This window comes from Molothrus ater, chromosome 24 (genome assembly GCF_012460135.2).
Source record: "Molothrus ater isolate BHLD 08-10-18 breed brown headed cowbird chromosome 24, BPBGC_Mater_1.1, whole genome shotgun sequence".
NCBI classification, from domain to species: Eukaryota; Metazoa; Chordata; class Aves; order Passeriformes; family Icteridae; genus Molothrus; species Molothrus ater.
Genome location: NC_050501.2, coordinates 6571531 through 6588943, shown reverse-complemented (window position 1 = coordinate 6588943; position 17413 = coordinate 6571531). Strand labels below are relative to the sequence as shown.

Genomic DNA, 17413 nt, shown 5'->3' with positions numbered 1-17413 from the left:
TTTCCTTTTAGCCATCATTTTAACCATCACACTTGCATGTTCAGCATTTGACGTGCCTGGAAGGCAAGTCAGAATCCATCTCCCAGCATCAGAGGCCACAGCAGCTCCAGCAAACACAGCATAAACCACATTCCACAAGATCAAAGCTACTGCAAAGCCTGACACCGAAGCCCTGAATTACCCCAGTCAGCAGCTGAACACTTCTGGCACAAACTCCCTGATTCCTCACAGATCAGGTAAGTCACACATCCTGTACCCGAGCAGAGGGATGGTAAAGTGCTGAATACGTTTAGGGTTGAAGGAGCACAAGACTCCTGAGAGTTTCAAGTCTTCATTCCCTGTCTTACTTTGGGAGTGCTCTTTACTGGGTGATGCAGTTGTCTCCCATGTCCTGAGCGTATCTGTCAGATATTGCAGTCCTCAAGTCCTCCACCTCTTTGTGAAGCTGTTTTACCTCCACCAGCTTCTTGGCCAGTCCGTCAGGGCTCAGCAGGTCGTCCTTCTCCTTCACAGGGTGCTGCACAGCTGTGGGGTCAGAGGAGGGAGGAGTTCCTTCACATGCAGTTCTCAGCAAGGACCGCACACATTTGCAAATCAGCCAGAAAAACCAACTCACATTTGCAAAAGAGGTTGTAATAACTGAATGTTAAGTAGAACATGCACCTTTGAAGCAAGCCAACCACAGAAAGAGCATTCAGAAGCCCAGAAAGAGCACTTTGCATTGCTCTGTGTGAGTTATTTCGTTCTGCCACAGCACAGAAGGGTTTGTTCTGCCATCACTCAAAAGGAAGCGTACTCACAGTGAATGCCCAGGAGCAGAGAGAGGTTGGGGTCCTTGCCCTGAGCCCTCTGGGTGACGATGCTGTAGACAGAGTGCAAATCCTGCAGGCAGCTGGCCAGCTCCCCGTGCAGCTCCTGGGCCAGGCGGGCTGTGTCAGCAGGCAGGGGCTGGGCCGTCAGCTGCGCCTGCCGCAGCTGCTCCTGCAGCGTCAGGTTCTTCTCAATCAGCTCCTGGTTCTGCAGGGACAGCTGGACACACGGACAGGGCACGTCAGAGGGCACCTGGGGCAGCGCTGCCACGCTGCATGCAGCTGCTGTGTGATGGGAGCCCTGGGGGCAGGGGCTGGGTGCATGCAGCCCTCAGGCCGTGGCCCGAGCAGAGCAGCGAGTGTCACTGCCACAGGGAAAGTGAGGCTGCACTGTCCCTGCCAGGCCAGAGCAGTAAAAGCTTCCAGGAGCTGCTGCACCTTGCCAAGAGGGCTGGGAGGGGGCTCTGACCCCGGGGCTGCGCTTGGGCTCCTGTTCTGCTGCCCCCAGCTGGCAAACTCGGCCTCCTCCATCCCATCCCCATCAAGTTCCCGAGGCACAACCTGCTTCTCCTGCTTCCCAGCAGGGCACAGCTCCCTTCACAGCCCTGACAGGACAGCTGACTAGCAGGAGAGACTGAGCTGCTGACTGAATTCAGGGCCTTGCTCAGAGACAGTCCATTGCTCATTCAAACACCCCCTGACCTCTTTCACGGCAGCCCGGAGCTGCTGCAGAGCATTTTCCCTTCTCATCGCCTCCTCTTTCAGAGCTTGGCTTGTCCCCTCCTCCTGGGCCACCTGTTCTTCCAGGTTCTGGAACACACCATGGAACACAGTAAGTAACTCCTTTCACAGCATATTCTCAAGTCCCAGGTCCCTCCCCATCACCTCTCACCTTGACTTGCAAGGATAACTGCTCCATCTTCTTCTGCTTTTTGTCCACAATCTGGAATTAAAAGCAGAGGCATCAGAAGTGGCCACCCAGATGCAGTAATACCACCTGGAATTCTCCTCCAGTAGGACAGCATCTCCTTCTCTTTGCTGTCCATTTACTGCTCTAATCACAGATGCTCTCAGGAGTGGACTTGGATAAAAGGCACCATTAGATTTATCAGCTAAAACCAGACACTGTATTCTTGTGGTTTCCCTCTCCCCTCTTCTGCATTCTGCAGCTTCTCCCCAGCATTACTGGAGAAGTGTGTGGTTATCACATCAAGAACAGCTTTTGGCACCCTGCAGTCTGCAATTCCAGGAACTGCTGCTTCAGTGTGTCCTTAAAAGTCCCCGATTTCCTCTGAGTGCCTGGTGGGACTCAGTGAAAGGAAAAATGGGTGATTCCTGACTGGGACAGCCCCTTACCTTCCTGAGGCAGTCACACTCCTTCTTCAGAGAGTCATGTTCCATCTTCTGCCTCTCCCCATCCTGGGCAGGGGGGCCTCTCTCTGCACTCTTTGCATACTGCTGCAACTTGTCCTGCAAGCTGCAATTAGCAGAACACCATGGGGGAAAAACAGCTTTAGTCACCATCCCTCCCTTACTTTAAGGAGGGGAACAATATGAGGAGTGAAATTAATTTCATATCAAATGTCAGCATTGCCCCGTTTGCATCCCAGTCCCCCACCTGCCAGGGCTGTGCATCACCCTCCTCGTGCAGCAACTCCTGCAGTGCCAGGATGAAGCTGATTCCTCGTTCCTACCTGTGCACAGTGGCCAGGAGCTCCCTCTCCTTGTGCTTTTGGGTTTCCAGCTGCAGCTCTTGCTCCCTGAAAGCAGCCTGGACATCTCCAAGCTCTGTTTCCAGTGTCAGCACTGTTTCCTGCAGGGCAGTGGTCTTCAGTTCAGACTCCTTCAGCTGCAACAAAAGGGGAGTAGATGCAACTACAGAAAAGTCACCTGAGCAAGTAAGTGAAGAGCCAGCATTGCAGCTCAGAGGAAGTTTTTACCTTCTGACTCTGTTTCTGGTGGTCCTCAAGGGTTGGGAGATCAGCCAGGTAGCGTTCCAGGGTCTCAATTCTCTGCTGTCTCTCTCTGTTTTGTTCAGATTCCTTCTGGCATTTCTTTTTAAGGTTATTAATGTGTTTGTCTCTTCCCTTTACCTGTAGGAACAGTTACAGACAAGTTTAGTTTATTTAATTTCTTATTTATTCTTCAGTCTTATGTTAGCCCACTCATTTAGCTTTTTTGCACACCACACAATGCAAAATACAAGATCCCCTTTACTCATTTCTGCTCATTTAGCTAAAGACAGGCAATTTTTTGGTTAAAAGAGGGGGCACGGAAATGCTTCTAACTGCAGGAGGAAAGGCTTTTGCTTGTAAACCATAGTCTACAACAAGATGAGAAAATACCTGTAATTACAGACCACCACAGAAAAGTTTCACCTCAGCACTACACTGACAAGAAAACATCTCTAGAGCATCTCTAGAGCAACAGGATCATACCCTTTCCTCCTGTTTCTTTAACTCCTCTGCATGTTTCTGCACCGTTTCCTTCAGGGACTCCCGGACCAGCTTCACATCCAGCTCTGCAGCAGCCAGCTTCCTCTCCAGCTCCATCTTCTCCTTGCTGAGGCTCTCAGTCTTCTCTGTGAACTGTGCTCGCAGGAAGGCGTTCTCCCGCTGCAGCTCCTGCAGGCACACACGGCCCCTCAGTCTGGGGCTTGCAAACTGCCCCAGGGCTGTGTCCTCATCCTCCCCAGTCCCCAGACATCCCCCAGCCCATCTGACACACCCTGGCAGTGCTGCATCACCAGCACAGCTTTAACCCAACCAAAGGAATCTCGGGTGATGGCGACTCCACACAAGGGACAATTTATGATCTGACTGTGCACAGCCCTGCTCAGCAAACTCCTCAGCAGCAGCCTGGGCCATTGCATTCAGCCCCTGTTCCTCCCTGGCACCTGCTGTACCTGCATCCTCAGCATGTAGATGTCTCCATAGGACGCTGGGCAGCCCAGCAGGGCGCTGTGCACCTGCAGCTCACTCTCCCGGACCTTCTGCTCCAGCTGGGAGATGTGCTGCCTCTGTCTGCAACAAAACAGGCAATTCACTGTTCTCAAGCATAGAGAGCAGCGGCGCGGCACCGACGCAGCCGGCGCGGCCCCGCTGCTCCACTCAGTGACAAGCAGAGCACAAACACAACTCTGCCACTCAGGGCTCACCTGCAGAGAAATAAACACTTTAACCTTTTTTACAATTCTTATTAACTTTTCTTCCCTTCCCTCCCTTCAAAACCCTTCCCCTAACCATGATTACAGATAAAACACACAAGCCTTGCATGTTTTGGAGGATCCAGCTGGACTCTGGAGCTTAGGAGTGGAATGAACAGACAACAGATGACTCAAAACAAGGAAGAAAAAGTATTTGCAGTCCAGATGTTAAAGGTACTTTTCATTAGGACTTACTTTTCAAAAAGCTTGTGCACCACTAGCCGTAGATAAGAGAAATGTTCTTTGCCAGCCCAAAGTCACAAAACCCAAATTTAAAGTAAAGGTCTCAAAGTCCTTATGCAAAAGAGGCAGTTATTTTGACATTCCAGATAATCATGACATGAACAGAAATCTTTATCCCTTATAAAACACAGAAAACCATAACTAAAATTAATTTATTTGAGCCCTTCAGGATCATCATCCTAATTCCAAAAAGGAGAGAAGAGCTCAGATTGTTCTCCAAGGTCCTTTTATTGTTCTTTGCAACAAAACAAGATCAGCGGGGCAAAAGGGACTCTGAGACATGAGCCTTCCTTGGTCCTTTCCAAATGGAACGGGACTGGACCCTTTGCATCACGTGCCAGTACCAAAGCCTCACCTGTCAATGAGGAGCTCCTTCTCCTTGAGCAGGTTTTCATTGGAGTTCAGGATATTGATCCACTGGGCTGGGTCAGGTGCAGGCAGGGATGGGGAATACAGTGAGGAATGGGGGCAGGTGCCTCCATTTTGTAACTGCAAGAGGAGACAAAACAAGGAGGGAGAGGTCTGTGCCCCACAGGGGTAATTGCAACACTGCTGCAGCTATTTTGCACACTGTGTGCTCATCTGCATGCCAGGGCAGGGCTATTTCAGTCTCTGTTGATGTCCAAGAACAAGAAAGTTTGCCCAAGCACAACTGGAGATTAACAAATAATTTTAGATCACTGTCCTAGCCCGCTGGAAACAATTTGTCTCCGTTAGGGTACAGCTGGTGGGAGGTAGTAAACAAACTGTTTCCACCTAGTAAACTGCAGCTAATTTCATGCATTTTTTTTTCAAAAAAAGTCCTTCTTAACCCTAGCTAGAGAACAAAGCCATTCTAGACACTGCTTAAAACCTCTTGGCATGCTTTTTCTTCCCAGTTTCTATCAGACAGGGCATTTCAGCTCTTGATCTGGCAGGTGCAGCAGCCCTGTAACACAATCCAGGGCTGCTCTGCACCCGCAGCGCGTCAAACGATACCTGTGACACCACGAGCTGTAAAAACAGACCCTCAGGAGACTTCTGCTGTCACTCAGGGAGAAGCAGGAGACATTTTCCCCCTGGCTCCTTAGTCTGGGACAACAATTCCTCACTACAGAGACAGGAAGGGTTTCAGACTCACACAGGCGCAGCCGCCTACCTGCATCTGCTCCACCTGCAGCCGCACCTTGTCCAGCTGCTGTTTCCAGGCACTGAGCTCGCAGACTCCCTGGTGGGGGTGCAGGGTGCAGCCCTCCTGCGCCCAGGCTCGGCCCGGGGGAGCTGCCGCAGGTTTGGAATAGAAACCGTTGGCCTGGAGTCCCGCTGGCAGCATCCTGCTCCCGCTGGGCCACGGCGCGTCGCGCGGCTCGCAGGCCCCGTTGGCGCCCGGCGCCTGTTTGCTCTCGGGCAGCACCTGGTAATGGTCCTTCCCTGCCTCGGAGCTCGGGGTGAACTGCTGGCACCTGTGCAGAGGCTCGGGGCACAGGCTGTCCAGGAGCAGAGACTGGTTCAGGGTCTGCTCGATGGCAGGGGTGTCGAACTTCCAGGCTCCCTCCGCGCGGGTGCGATCGGGAGGCCGGGCGTGCTCGCAGCCGCTGTCCCCCGAGGCCCTGCAGAGACGCAGCAGCTCCCGGGGGGGCACCTGAGAGGACTTGGCGGTGCTCAGGTCCCCGTTCCTGGCGAGCCCTGGCCCGGCAGGCTGCGCAGAGCCCTGGTCCCCGGCAGGGCACAGCTTGGAGGGCGAGGCACCCAGCGTGGAAGGCATAACGTGGGCTGTTGGAATGGTCACCTGGGCTTTGATGGGGCGGAATGAGGAACCGCTACTGGAGTTGCAAAAGTCTGGGGGAAGAAGAAGAGTGATACTCTGTTTACAGTCCTGAAAACACAATCCTCCAGTCAGCTTTCCAAAATGATCTTAGAACCAGTTCCTTTCCCACTGAAAACGCCCTCCAAAGCAGCAGCGTGACTCAGGCACACACCTATGCTCCCCCTCACTACAAGTTTCAGGAACCTGCTGACCTTTTCCTGCCATCACGTTTAATCCCTATTTTTAATCCTTGTTTTTAAGCTACTCTAGTATAATCTCGAATCAATGTTATCTTTCTCTAGGTTTAGAAGTCAAGTCCTTGATACTGAATAAAAAGGCTGAACTTACAGATCTGAACACTGAGCCCGCGATCCTGCTCTGCCCGTCCCACAGCTCAGCGACTCCAAAGGGTGAGCAGAGCTAACAGGAGCCTTCCCTGAGCCCATGATGAGCCTGCAGCATCGCTGGCCCCGAGGATCTGACCTTCCAGCTCCTCCAGGACACCACCACGGCAGAGCCCGTCCCAGAGCAGAGCAATGGCTCTCACCTACGGCCACAGGAAGTGAGACAGAGCCCCTGTCCTGCCAGCGGGGCACCAAACCTGGCTGCGGGCAACTTGGGTTATTCTTAGCAGCTCTCAGATTTCAATACAGCGACAGCAAGGGCTGAGAAAGGCAAACAGCAAAGTGTCTGCTCCCACTCCTGTCCCGAGACGTTCTGTGTCGCAGGAACTCCAGGTTTGTCCCAGGAACACACACTTGATTTCCTCATGCCTTTGGCCCAAGGCCCAGCCCCACGTGATGCTCCAACAACTCACACCTGTTTGTACCCTCCAAGCACTGCTACAACAATGAATAAACACTACAATTTAAATACAGCCCAAATCAGACTGTGAAAAGACCAAAACCACACTAAAGGAAATGGCAGGAAGCACAGGGAAGTGAAATATTGAGAACTGTCACAAAAAAGGCACTCAATCCTTTCATCACAAATGAGCAGTGAGGGCAGAAAATCTCTCAGCACTCCAGAGAACACCATGCTACTGGGCATTCACCTTGGCACAGGGAAGGGACTGCACCATTTCCTTTTACAGCCCCTAAGTTTATCCCCTGGTGTCACTGCCAGGAACCCGAGGTCCCTGAGCAGCACGACGCGTGGGGGGTGCTGCAATCAGCTCCCTGAGTGTGCTGAGGGCCCTCACAACAACATTTCTGATGGATGTTCTGAGCCCAGCGTGCCCGGCAGCAGCCAGGCCTGCGGGTCACCCTCGGCTGTGCCATCACCAGAGCCCAGAGGGGACATTTCCCTAAGGAAATCATCTCCCCTGCCCCCAGCTGCCAAATGGTGCTTTACCATCCTGAGAGAGGCCTGATGGAACACTTCAGCATGTGCTCGTGTAGTGTTTCCAGCAGGACTCCAACAGCCAGAGCTGCTAAAGCCTCCACTTCACTGCCACATTACTGACATCTACAATCTTAATAATCATTCCAAATGCCAATCTCATTCCAAAGGCTCCCTGGAACACGGGGATGTGTGAAGTGTTTTAAGGAACACCACAAACTCCCTCATTACTGAACACAGGATCAATAAAAGTTAAAAAAACAGGTGGAAGGGATTGCTGGAACCAGAAATTTCACAGAGCGTGCCTCAGCTGAAGGCCAGGCTGCAGAGTTCTCAGCTCTGACACCGCAGAGCCAAACACAAAGGCACAAAAAAAAAAATTAAATCACCCAACAGACTTGCTGATAAATCTGTCACTGGGCAATAAGAACCAGCAAGTCACCAAGGTGGCCTTTGGCCCGTTAAAAGCCCTGCAGTGAGACAATAACCGAGCTCAGGGAAACAGTCAATGTAACACAAGCCTCCCTTGGTCACAGCCCAGCCCCTGGGGTGGAAACAGCTGCAGAACTGTGCCAGGCTGTGCCCCCGGGGTGCCCCTCACCCTCGGTGCTGTCCGAGCAGGAGGTGCCAATGCCCCCGTCCCTGCTCTCGGCCACGCTGGGGCAGCGGCTCAGGGACCTCAGGGACGCCATGGCTGCCTTCCACTCGCTCTCCAGGAAGCGGCTCTTCTGACAGCTGCTGGGGTCTGCAGAGGAAAAAAAACAGGGATATTTATCCCTTAATGGAGCCATATGTAATTACCAGTGCCTCCAAACCCCAAGCTGGTCCTTGCTTCGCTCCCTGAGTTCCTGTTAAAAAATATAATTTGCTAAAGGAAATGGCAGGAAGCACGGAAAGTGAAATAATATCAACAGGAGACTGAAAAACAACCTTGGTAAGGAAGTCAGAATGCAGAAGCTGTAAATTATATTCCCATTGATTAGTTTGGTCATGTTACACCCAGCTAAACTAACTGCTCTGACTAAAAGGAGCAGCAGCACTGGGCAAGTTAAAGAGATATTTTTGCATTAACTCTAAAGAACTCTCCCAGATTCATCAGCTTAAGGGAGAAATTCCTTACCAAATGACTGCTGAAAAAGCAGGCAAGGGGAGAAAATAAGACTTTTTTTGAATAAAAAGCTTCTGGTAGAGAATCTTCTGAGGGCCATGTGTCTCCTCAGAGAAAGTGAAACAGGATCTGACAGCAGCAGGGTTTGGAGAAAGGACTGTCCTTACCCAAGGGATTCTTCTGCAGCAGCCTCGGGTCTGGATCTTTCTCAGGAGCAGCCATCTTATCTACCTAGAGAACTGGATAAATGAATAAAAATCTTATTTTAAGTGAGTATAATCCACGCCCCATTCCCACTAACCAACACAGCAGCTACTCATCAGAATAACACAGCATTTGGTATTTAATTAGCTTCTTCTCCCAATAATATCTGGTTTTTCCCTGCAGCAACACTTAAAATAAAAAAACCCAAACAAACCCTTGTAGATTATCTTTATGCCTGTTTGCGCCATTCTCCAGGTATTCAGCAGCACCTACCAGCTGTTATCTGTGTCTACAGAGATTAAAAATTTCTCTTTAAAAGTCTCAACTCTCAACCAGATCATTTCTGCCCTCTGTAGAGGTCACTGAGCAACTACATGAGGAAAGAAGTCCTTCAAAAATCAGCCTTTCTGTGCCATGAACGGCAATCTTCATCTGCCCAGAGTTTTGGGTTAATTTATCTATTTCTCTGAGTGCTTCAGTCAGTGAATTTCCTGTCTCTGATAATGCAAGTGCAATTTACAAATTACACGCTGGAAATTCAAGGCCTCTACAAACCCATACTCAATCCTCACTCAGCAGCTGTTACAGATTTTTGTTAAACTGATTGAAAGAGCTCAGATAAGATATTCATTCCTAGAAAACATTCATATACACAGATGCTACAACCTAACAGAAACATTGGGAATACAACAGGGTAACGAACCAGAAACAGCATTTTACTCAGCAAAGAAACGAAACGCTTCTACATAAATGCAGTGCTCATTATGGTTAATTTAGGCGTGGCTAATTTAGGCGTGGTTAATTTAGGCATATATCATTTTAGGTCAATTTCTGACGGGATGGAGATCCCGGTCCGTGAGGGTCGGCTGGGGAGGGGCAGATCCTGAGGAGCCCCCGGTGGGTCTGGGGGCTCAGCACCTGATTTAGAGGCGGCGGGGAGGGGGTGTGGGTCCTGTGCGCCCGGTCCCGGAGGGGCGGCCACGAGGAGCGGAGAGACCGGTCCCGGACGGGCGGGAGGGTCCAGGGTGCGGAGCCGGTGTGGCAGCGGCGCTGCCGGTGCCCGGTGCCGGTACCGTGTGGGTGCGGCTCAGGGCCGGTGCCGGTACCGATACCGGGCTCTGTCTCTCACCTGCCGCCGCCACCGCCGCCGCTCCCGCCACCTCCGCGCGCCGCGACCGTTACCTCCGCCGGGAGGGGCGTGGCACAGCGCAGGAGGCGTGGCTTCACGGCGTATCAACCAATCGAATATTCTGACCCCGCCCCTAACGGTGCCTCATTGGTTTGTCTGAACGCTGTCCCCGCCCCCGCCGCGAAGGGCTCTGGCGGGGGAAGAGTGGCCGCGGGCGGCACCCGTAGGGCGGGTGCTGGGGGGGGCTCAGCCCGGGGACATGGAAATGGAGGATCGGGGGCGCCTCTGGATCGCCTGCCAGGGGAGCGACAGGACGAGAGGAAACCGCCTCAGGCTGCAGCAGGGGCGGGTGAGGTTGCACGTCAGGAGGCATTTCTCCATGGAAAAGGTGGTCAGGCACTGGCACAGCCTGCCCGGGGCAGAGGTTGAGTCACCATCCCTGGGAGTGTTCAAAAACATGCGGATACGGCGCTTGGTTTAGTGGTGAACGCGGCAATGCCAGGTTTACAGCTGGACGCGATGATCTCGGAGGTCTCTTCCAGCCTATACAATGCCATGATTTGATGGTTTCAGCGCCAAGAAAAACCACGGTAGGACCAGGCCCTGTCCACACGTTTATTTACAGCAGAAGAGCCCATGGCTGGGCCGGCTGGCAGCGCCACAGCGGGCGCTCAAAATCCCCTCCTTGCCGAGCTGCAGGCAAGGAAAAATTAAGACTGTCACTTAAAATTAAGGAATTAGATGGATCCTCTGGGGGCTGAGCCTTCCAGAACGTGTTCAGACCCACCGTGCTGGGCACGAGCCAGGGCAGGGCCGCTGGGTGTCAGGGCCGCTGGGTGTCAGGGCTCAGCCGCCTCTCCCTGGGGGCTGTGCTGCCCTCCAGCACCGCCCTGGCCCTGCTGCCCTGCCCAGCCCTCCCGCAGCTCCTGGTACAGCTCCTGGTGCTCCTCCTTCCAGCGCCTGAAGGTGTCCGAGGTGAGCGCCGCCTCTCCCAGCAGCTGCTCCAGCGCCTGCAGCTCCGCCAGCTTCGCCTGCCCGGAGCGACACCGCACGTTTTGGGGGGCCAGCCGTGGGCAGGGGGCTTGGGGGGCTCGGGGGGCTCGGGGCCGCACCTTGAGCGTGCTCTGCAGGGCCCGCACGGCGTGCACCCGCTCGTTGATGTGCGGGTTCCTGTTGCGCCGCAGGAAGGACTTTCGGCACTGCTCCTGCGTCAGGACCCGCCGCTGCCCCGTCAGGGACACCCCGCCCTGCCGCAGGCACCGCGCCAGGCTCGCCAGGTCCTCCCCGCCGGGCTCTGCGCAGGACAGGGCACTGCAGCAGGAGGGCAGCGCCCGGACCCCGCGGTGCCCCGAAGGAGTGGGGTCGTGGAGTGGTTTGGCTCGGAAGGGACCTTAAAGATCATCTTGTTCCATACTGCCATGGCAGGGACACCTCAAACTGTCCCAAGGTGCTCCGAGCTCCATCCAGCCTGGCCTTGGCGCTGCCAGGGATCCAGGGCACCCTGTGCCAGGGCCTGCCCACTCACACAGGGAAGATTGTCCATCTAAACCAATCTAAACCAACTCCTGCACCAATCCAAACCAGCTCCTCTAAACCAATCTAAACCAGCTCCTCCTAAACCAATCTAAACCAACTCCTGAACCAATCCAAACCAACTCCTTCTAAACAAACCTAAACCTAATATTTTTATTTTAAATCCATCCCCCTTTGCCCTGCCACTCTGTGCCCTCATAAAAAATCCCTCTCCATCTTTCCTGCAGGCTCCTTCATCCCGAGATGGTTCACAGCCAAACACACCCCAGCTGGAGTTCCCCCAGCACACCCAGAAGGGAGGGAGGGAGGGACACAAGGTGACAGGGGGTCAGATGTGCCCCCCTGCACCTACCCAAGGGGGAGCAGGGCCGGGGGCTGCCCTGGGGGCTGCTGCCTGGGGAGAGCTGTGCCTTCTCCTGGGTGTTCTGCAGCCTCTTCCTTGCCTGGGGGAGAGATGGGCAGCAGGTGACACAAGGAACTCTGTCCCTCTGTCCCCAGGGTGTCCCCCAGGGCCACTCACCGAGTCAGATCCGTGCCTGGGGGACTCATCATCGGGGTCCTCAGCTTCAGTCTCGCTGTAGCAGTCTGGAGGCCACGGGAGCAGACAGAAATCCCTCCCAGGGCTGAGAATCATCCCAGCCACCCCTCGGGGAGCGTTTGTCACATCCCCCCGCATCCTCCAAGTGCCCCTACCCCATGGGGACCCCCTCCCACCGACCCCAGCCCGGGGTGGCCTCCTCACCTTCCTCCTTGTCTGGGACTGCCTGCTGGGCCAGTGTGTGCTTTGTCTTGGCTGTCACCAGGTGACTGACCCACCTGGGGAGGGACAGCAGGGACAGCAGGGCCAGGAGGCTCCTGGCCAGCCCGGGGTGCTGGGGCCAGTGCTGGCCCTTGGCTCTGTTACTCACATGCTCAGGTCAGCCAGGGTTTCAGCAGCAAACACAAAGGGTTTGTATGTCTGGTGGCACAGCTGGAACACGCTGGGGACAGGGGGGTGGCTGCTGTGCTGCTGTGGGGACACAGGGGAGCCCCCAGCCCCCTCCAGCCCCCAGTCCAGCCCAGCTACAGTCCCAGATAACCCCAGGAACACAGTGCAGGCCTTGCTCGGAGTGTGGGGACCTCACCAGCCCCGTGGGGACCCCAATGGCCCTGTGGGGACCTCACCAGCATTGTGGGGACCCCAATGGCCCTGTGGGGACCCAGCAGCCCCGTGGGGACACGCAGGTGGTTCCCAGCAGGACACACCCCACTCACTATTTCTTCTTCTGCTCCCTGGTGCTCTCCAGGTTGTAGGTGGCCACATTGATGAGTCCTGCAGCCCTCTCATCCTGCGGGGACAGGGACAGCCCTGTGGGCACCGCCCCGGGAGGTGCCAGCTGCCCAGGGCCACCCCATGCCCCCCACTCACGTTGGGGTGGCTGTACCAGTAGAGCGTGTGGCCCTTGAGCACCACCCAGCAGCGCTTCCACTTCTGGGCCATGAATCCCACGTGCTCCTTCTTCTTGAGGAGCCACCCGTCACAATCCGCCCGGCCCAGGTCCCGGCACGACACCCGCCGGCGGCTCAGCCGGGTGGCCACGCCTGCACCAGGGCCCGGGGTCAGGGCAGGGGGAGCAGAGCCCCCCGGGCAGGGCAGGGCAGGGGGAGGAGAGACCCCCGGGCAGGGCAGGGCAGGGGGAGCTGAGCCCCCCAGGACAGCCCCCAGCCCCACCAGCCCAGCCTGGCAGGGCTCTGCTCACCTTTAGCTCTGCTCACCTTTAGGTCTCCGTCCCGTGCTGGGGCTGCCCTGGGTGGGGAGACAGGTGAGATTTTAGTGACAGTGCAGGGCAGTGTTTGCTGAGCCCCCCCAGCAGCAGCACCGCAGCCATAGGGACCCCCGCAGGGACCCCAATTCACACACCCACAGCAGGGGCTCAAGGGGAAGCCCTGAGACCCCCAGCTCTCACCTCTGCAGGGCCGGGCTCTGCTGCCCCTGCTGCCCTGGGGCTCAGCTCTGTGCCAGAGAGGTCAGGGACAGCAGGGGTGCCCAGGGGGGGTGCCCAGGGCGCTGCCACTGTCCCACAGCTCCTCTGCAGCGCCTGTGAACAGCGAACGGGGCTGCAGCCTCGTGTCCCGGGGGAGCTGCTCCATCCCCGGCCAGCCCCGCTCCATCCTACCCTGCCCAGCCGGGCCCGGCAGCTCCTCCACAGCTGCCCCGGGCAGCCTCAGATCCCGCTCGGCCTCTTCCTGCTCCTCGTCAGTGACGGGATCCGGGACAGACTCTGCTCCCGAGTCCAAGTCGGCCGCGACGCTGGGAGGAAAAGGGGACCCCTGAGCCCCAGAGCTCCGGGGGCGCCGCCGGGGTCCCTGATCCACCTCGGGCTGGGGCACCCACGGCGCTGCCTGCCCGGGAAGGGGCTGGAGGGGGCGCGGTGGCAGAGCTCCAGCCCGGCTCTAGCCTGGTTCCAGCTCCAGCCCGGCTCCACTTCCAACCCGGTTCCAGCCCAGCTCCAGCCTGGTTCCAGCCCCGTTCCAACCCGGGTCCGGCCCGGTTCCAACCTGTTTCCAGCCCGGTTCCAGCCCCGTTCCAACCCGTTTCCAGCCCGGTTCCAACCCATTTCCAGCCCCGTTCCAACCCGGTTCCGGCCCAGTTCCGGCCCATTTCCAGCCCCGTTCCAACCCGGTTCCGGCCCGTTTCCAGCCCGGTTCCAGCCCGGTTCCAGCCCGGTTCCAGCGGGCTGCCCTGCCCGGCTCGGCTGCTGCCCGCGCTGCCGCTGGCTCTCCGCACGCCTTTCCATTCCGGGAGGGGAGAAGGGTCATGGCTAAATATAGTTCCAGCCCCACTAAAACGTTACCAAGTGAATGAGTTACAAACTCCCCTTTTTGTCATTCCTTAAGGCTCCTGGCAGCGTCCCGGGCTGCTCACAGGCAGCTGCTGCACTGCTGGCACCTCTCCCCCTAAAAAGGGCCCTGGGTGCACCCAAACATCTCCTTGCTGGCCAGGCTGGGGGTGTTGGGGTGTCGGGATGGGGCTCACCTGGAGCTCAAGGACACGGGGCTGCCTGGGCTCTCGCCACTCCTGGTACCAGGGGAATCTGCAGCATCCAAAAATGCTCCTGGGGGCTGTGGATGGAGCATCAGTGCCAGCCCCACCCCACCATGGAGCCCAGAGCTTTAGGAATCCCCAGGGTGATGGGAGATGCCCAGCTCTGAGCATCTCTGCCTGATTCCCAGCATGGCCCAGTGCGGCACTGGGGCTGGACTGGGAGCACTGGGATCACTCACCTGCTGCCTGGGAGAGGGGGGTGAGCCGGGCAGGTCGAGGGGGATCTTCTTCAGCACCAAAGTCACCCTGTTCCCCTTCTCCAGCAGCTTCCTCGCCAGGCTGACCGGTGTCCAACCCACCTGCAAATGCTGGGTGAGCTGTGGGCCACCACCCTGGCCCCAGGGGTGCTTCGTCCCCCAAACCCACCCCAGCCACCGATCCCACATCCCCCAGATCCTCCTGGCAATGGCTCCTTTGTCCCTTTCCCAGCCATGGTTCCTGCTTGTTGCTGTTCATAACTCCTGCATCCCCCACCCGAGCCCCTGAAGTGCCCGAGCCCTCCCTGCCAAGCCCAGCAGGGAGCCCTGGAGCCCTGTCCCCACTCACCACCACCTGCTCGTTGACCTGCACGATCTCATCCCCGGGCAGGATGTGGCCCCCGTGGGCAGCCAGGGCCTGGGCAGAGAGAGGGGACAGTGGGGTGCCCACTCCTGTTCCCTCCCTGCCGGGCTAATCCCACTCAGGATCTCCCCCAGCCAGGGAGAACCAGGGGGGTTAACCCTTAACCCGACTGCACAGCACCCCCGGAGCTGCTGCTGGGATTGGGGTGCAGAGGGGGCTCCCCATGCCCGGGCTGTGCTCACTCGTGGGATGAGCTGCACGGGCTCAGCCACAGGCAGCCCCCCCTGCTCTGGGTCAGGGATTAGGGCCCTAATCTGGGGGGATGGGGATGGGGGGTGTTCCCCCATAAAAGGGAGGGGGTGACTGAGGGGCAGGGGGTGACAGGGCCCCTCACTCACCTCTGGGGTGGTGGCAGACACGAAGTGCAGGCAGGAGCTGGTGGAGGTGATCTCAAAGCCCTGGGGGGCCAAGGTGGGGGTTTGAGCAGGGGGTCCCGAGGCAGAGGGGGGCCCTGGGGTGCAGGGCACTCACCAGTCGGGCGCTGAGCAGTGCCTGGGGGCTCCCCAGAACATCACAGGGCGGTGTTGGGGTGTCAGGGGATCCTGGGGGGCTGCTCCATTGGCTGGGGGGCAGCGTTGGCGTGCTGGGGGACGCTGGGGGGCTCTGCCACAGGCCGAGGGGCAGAGTTGGGGTGCTGGGGGACGCTGGGGGGCTGCCCTGTGGGCCGGGGAGCAGCGCCAGCCCCACGCTCTGCAGCACAGCCCTGCGGTCCAGCAGCGCCGGGGGGCTGCAGCCCACGATGCTCTCACAGATGCCCTCGATGTGCTGGCACTGGGGGTGACAGCGAGGGTGAGGGGGGCCCAGGCAGCCCCCCGGGCCTGCCACCCCCTCCTCACCCAGCACTCACAATCTGCAGGATCCCGCTGCTCCTCTGGGCCGCAGGGACGTCCTGGGGGACAGGATGGGGGGTGAGCACCACGGGGTGGCTCCATCCCAGCTGGGGGGTCCCTGTGGGGAGCCCCCTGCCCCCCATGTCCCCTCAGCAGAGCCCTGGGGGTCAGGAGAGCAGGCACTCACCGCCTGCAGCGTCTCTGCCAGCTGGGCACACAGCAGGATGATGTCCCGGCTGGCAGAAAAGTCATTGAGGGTGGAGAACAGGTACCTGGGGGGAAGAGAGAGCTCAGCCCCAGAGCGGGGGCACCCAGCACCCAGCGGTGCCCCCACCTGCCCCAGACCTGTTGAGCCAGGAGAAGAGTTCCTTGGCAGCCCCGACCAGGTCGATGACTCGGGCCAGGAGGGTGAGGGAGGGTGGCTGGGGGGCATCCCCTGCCCACAGCCCCCCCTGCACCAGGCTCTGGATGCCCTGTGCCAGCTCCTGCAGCCTCTCCGTCAGCGTCCGCAGGCTGGTGCTCGCCAGCCCTGTGTCCTGGGGGGACAGGGGGTGGACAGGCAGGGTGGCATTCGGGGTGTCACCTTCACCCAGCCCACGGTGTCCCCATGTCCTTCCCTCTGCCCAGCTCAGAACCCCTCTCCACCGGGTCAGGGTGTCCCTGTGTCCCCACTTCCATCTGCCCCCTTCCACCCAGCCCAGGGTGACCCCACATCCTCGTCCTTCAGCCCAGGGGACCCCCATGTCCCCCTGCTCCTCCCCGGGATCCCAGCACTCACCAGGTTCCGGAGCTGCTCCACGGCCTCCAGCAGCAGCTCCTGGTGTCCCACGGGCCGCACGCCCAGAGCCTCCAGGAGCCCCGGCTCCAGCCCCAGCAGCTCGGGCCCCGAGAGCCCCCAGGCCTCGAACGGGTACCCCTGCACCGCCGCGTCCAGCCCTGCACAGACCAGCCTGGCAGTGCCCCCTGGCAGTGTCCCCAGGCCGGGTGACCCCAGGGGTGACCCCTGGCTGGTGCCAGGGTCCTCTCCATGCACCGAGCTCGAAAGGGTGGGAACGGCCGGACCCCACCCCGGGAATGCCCCTCCGGGCAGGAGAACAGGAACGGGAAGCACCGCCACCTCCTGCCCCATGTCCCCAGGCTGGGGACACCCCACCCCAGAGCCCGAGGACAGCCGGGACTCACCTCGGAGCCAGGCGGCCGCTTGTGCGGGGCCCCAGGAGCGCGGGGGCTCCATGGGGGCGGCGGGGCAGGAGCGGCGGCGGGGCAGGAACGGCGGGGCAGGAGCGGCGGGGCAGGAGCGGCGGCGGGGCAGGAACGGCGGCGGGGACCGGAACGGCGGCGGGGCAGGAACGGCGGCGGGGACCGGAACGGCGGCGGGGACCGGAACGGCGGCGGGGCGGGCGCGGCTCTCACCTGCGCCGGGCGCGGTCTCACCTGCGCCGGCAGCCGCAGCCCCATTGGCGCTCCCCGGTGCCGCTCAGCGCCGGGCCCGCCTGCCCCGGACGCTGCCGTGGGGCGA

General features: G+C 58.4%; 2 protein-coding genes across 3 annotated transcripts; both read right to left on the bottom strand.

Moving 5' to 3' along the window:
- Positions 1 to 9870, bottom strand: CEP85 (centrosomal protein 85). 2 transcript variants are annotated; one of them, XM_036397006.2, is made up of 14 exons: positions 9826 to 9870; positions 8660 to 8731; positions 7986 to 8129; positions 5396 to 6075; positions 4613 to 4746; positions 3715 to 3832; positions 3248 to 3433; positions 2750 to 2902; positions 2504 to 2658; positions 2166 to 2286; positions 1702 to 1752; positions 1512 to 1619; positions 801 to 1029; positions 1 to 525 (listed from the first exon to the last, which is right to left on the bottom strand). In XM_036397006.2, the coding sequence occupies exons 2-14, from the start codon at positions 8712 to 8714 to the stop codon at positions 362 to 364; spliced, it is 2298 nt and encodes a 765-aa protein (XP_036252899.1). In that variant the 5' UTR covers positions 8715 to 8731; positions 9826 to 9870; the 3' UTR covers positions 1 to 361. The 2 variants fall into 2 exon arrangements, with proteins under 2 accessions (XP_036252899.1, XP_054373193.1); XM_054517218.1 differs by lacking the exon at positions 9826 to 9870 and having other exon boundaries at positions 8660 to 8744.
- A 794-nt stretch (positions 9871 to 10664) lies between these two features.
- On the bottom strand, positions 10665 to 17128 carry CNKSR1 (connector enhancer of kinase suppressor of Ras 1). Its single transcript, XM_036397107.1, is given in 22 exon segments — positions 10665 to 10856; positions 10938 to 11119; positions 11711 to 11801; positions 11879 to 11943; positions 12101 to 12174; positions 12267 to 12338; positions 12613 to 12686; positions 12767 to 12939; positions 13114 to 13144; positions 13305 to 13392; positions 13394 to 13436; positions 13515 to 13648; positions 14375 to 14460; positions 14623 to 14742; positions 14990 to 15058; positions 15403 to 15462; positions 15536 to 15835; positions 15912 to 15953; positions 16082 to 16166; positions 16240 to 16430; positions 16673 to 16830; positions 17077 to 17128. Coding segments are annotated over 22 exon segments (2382 nt in total).
- Positions 17129 to 17413: the final 285 nt, after the last annotated feature.

What these genes read in the sequence shown, in the direction of transcription:
- CEP85 (XM_036397006.2), bottom strand. Translation starts at nt 8,714, where the DNA reads ATGGCTGCTCCTGAGAAAGATCCAGACCCGAGGCTGCTGCAGAAGAAT. An exon ending in CTCCTGGCCACTGTGCACAG is followed by an intron (nt 2,287 to 2,503) that starts GTAGGAACGAGG and finishes TGCTAATTGCAG; the next exon opens with CTTGCAGGACAAGTTGCAGC. An exon ending in AGTGTGACTGCCTCAGGAAG is followed by an intron (nt 1,753 to 2,165) that starts GTAAGGGGCTGT and finishes TTTTAATTCCAG; the next exon opens with ATTGTGGACAAAAAGCAGAA.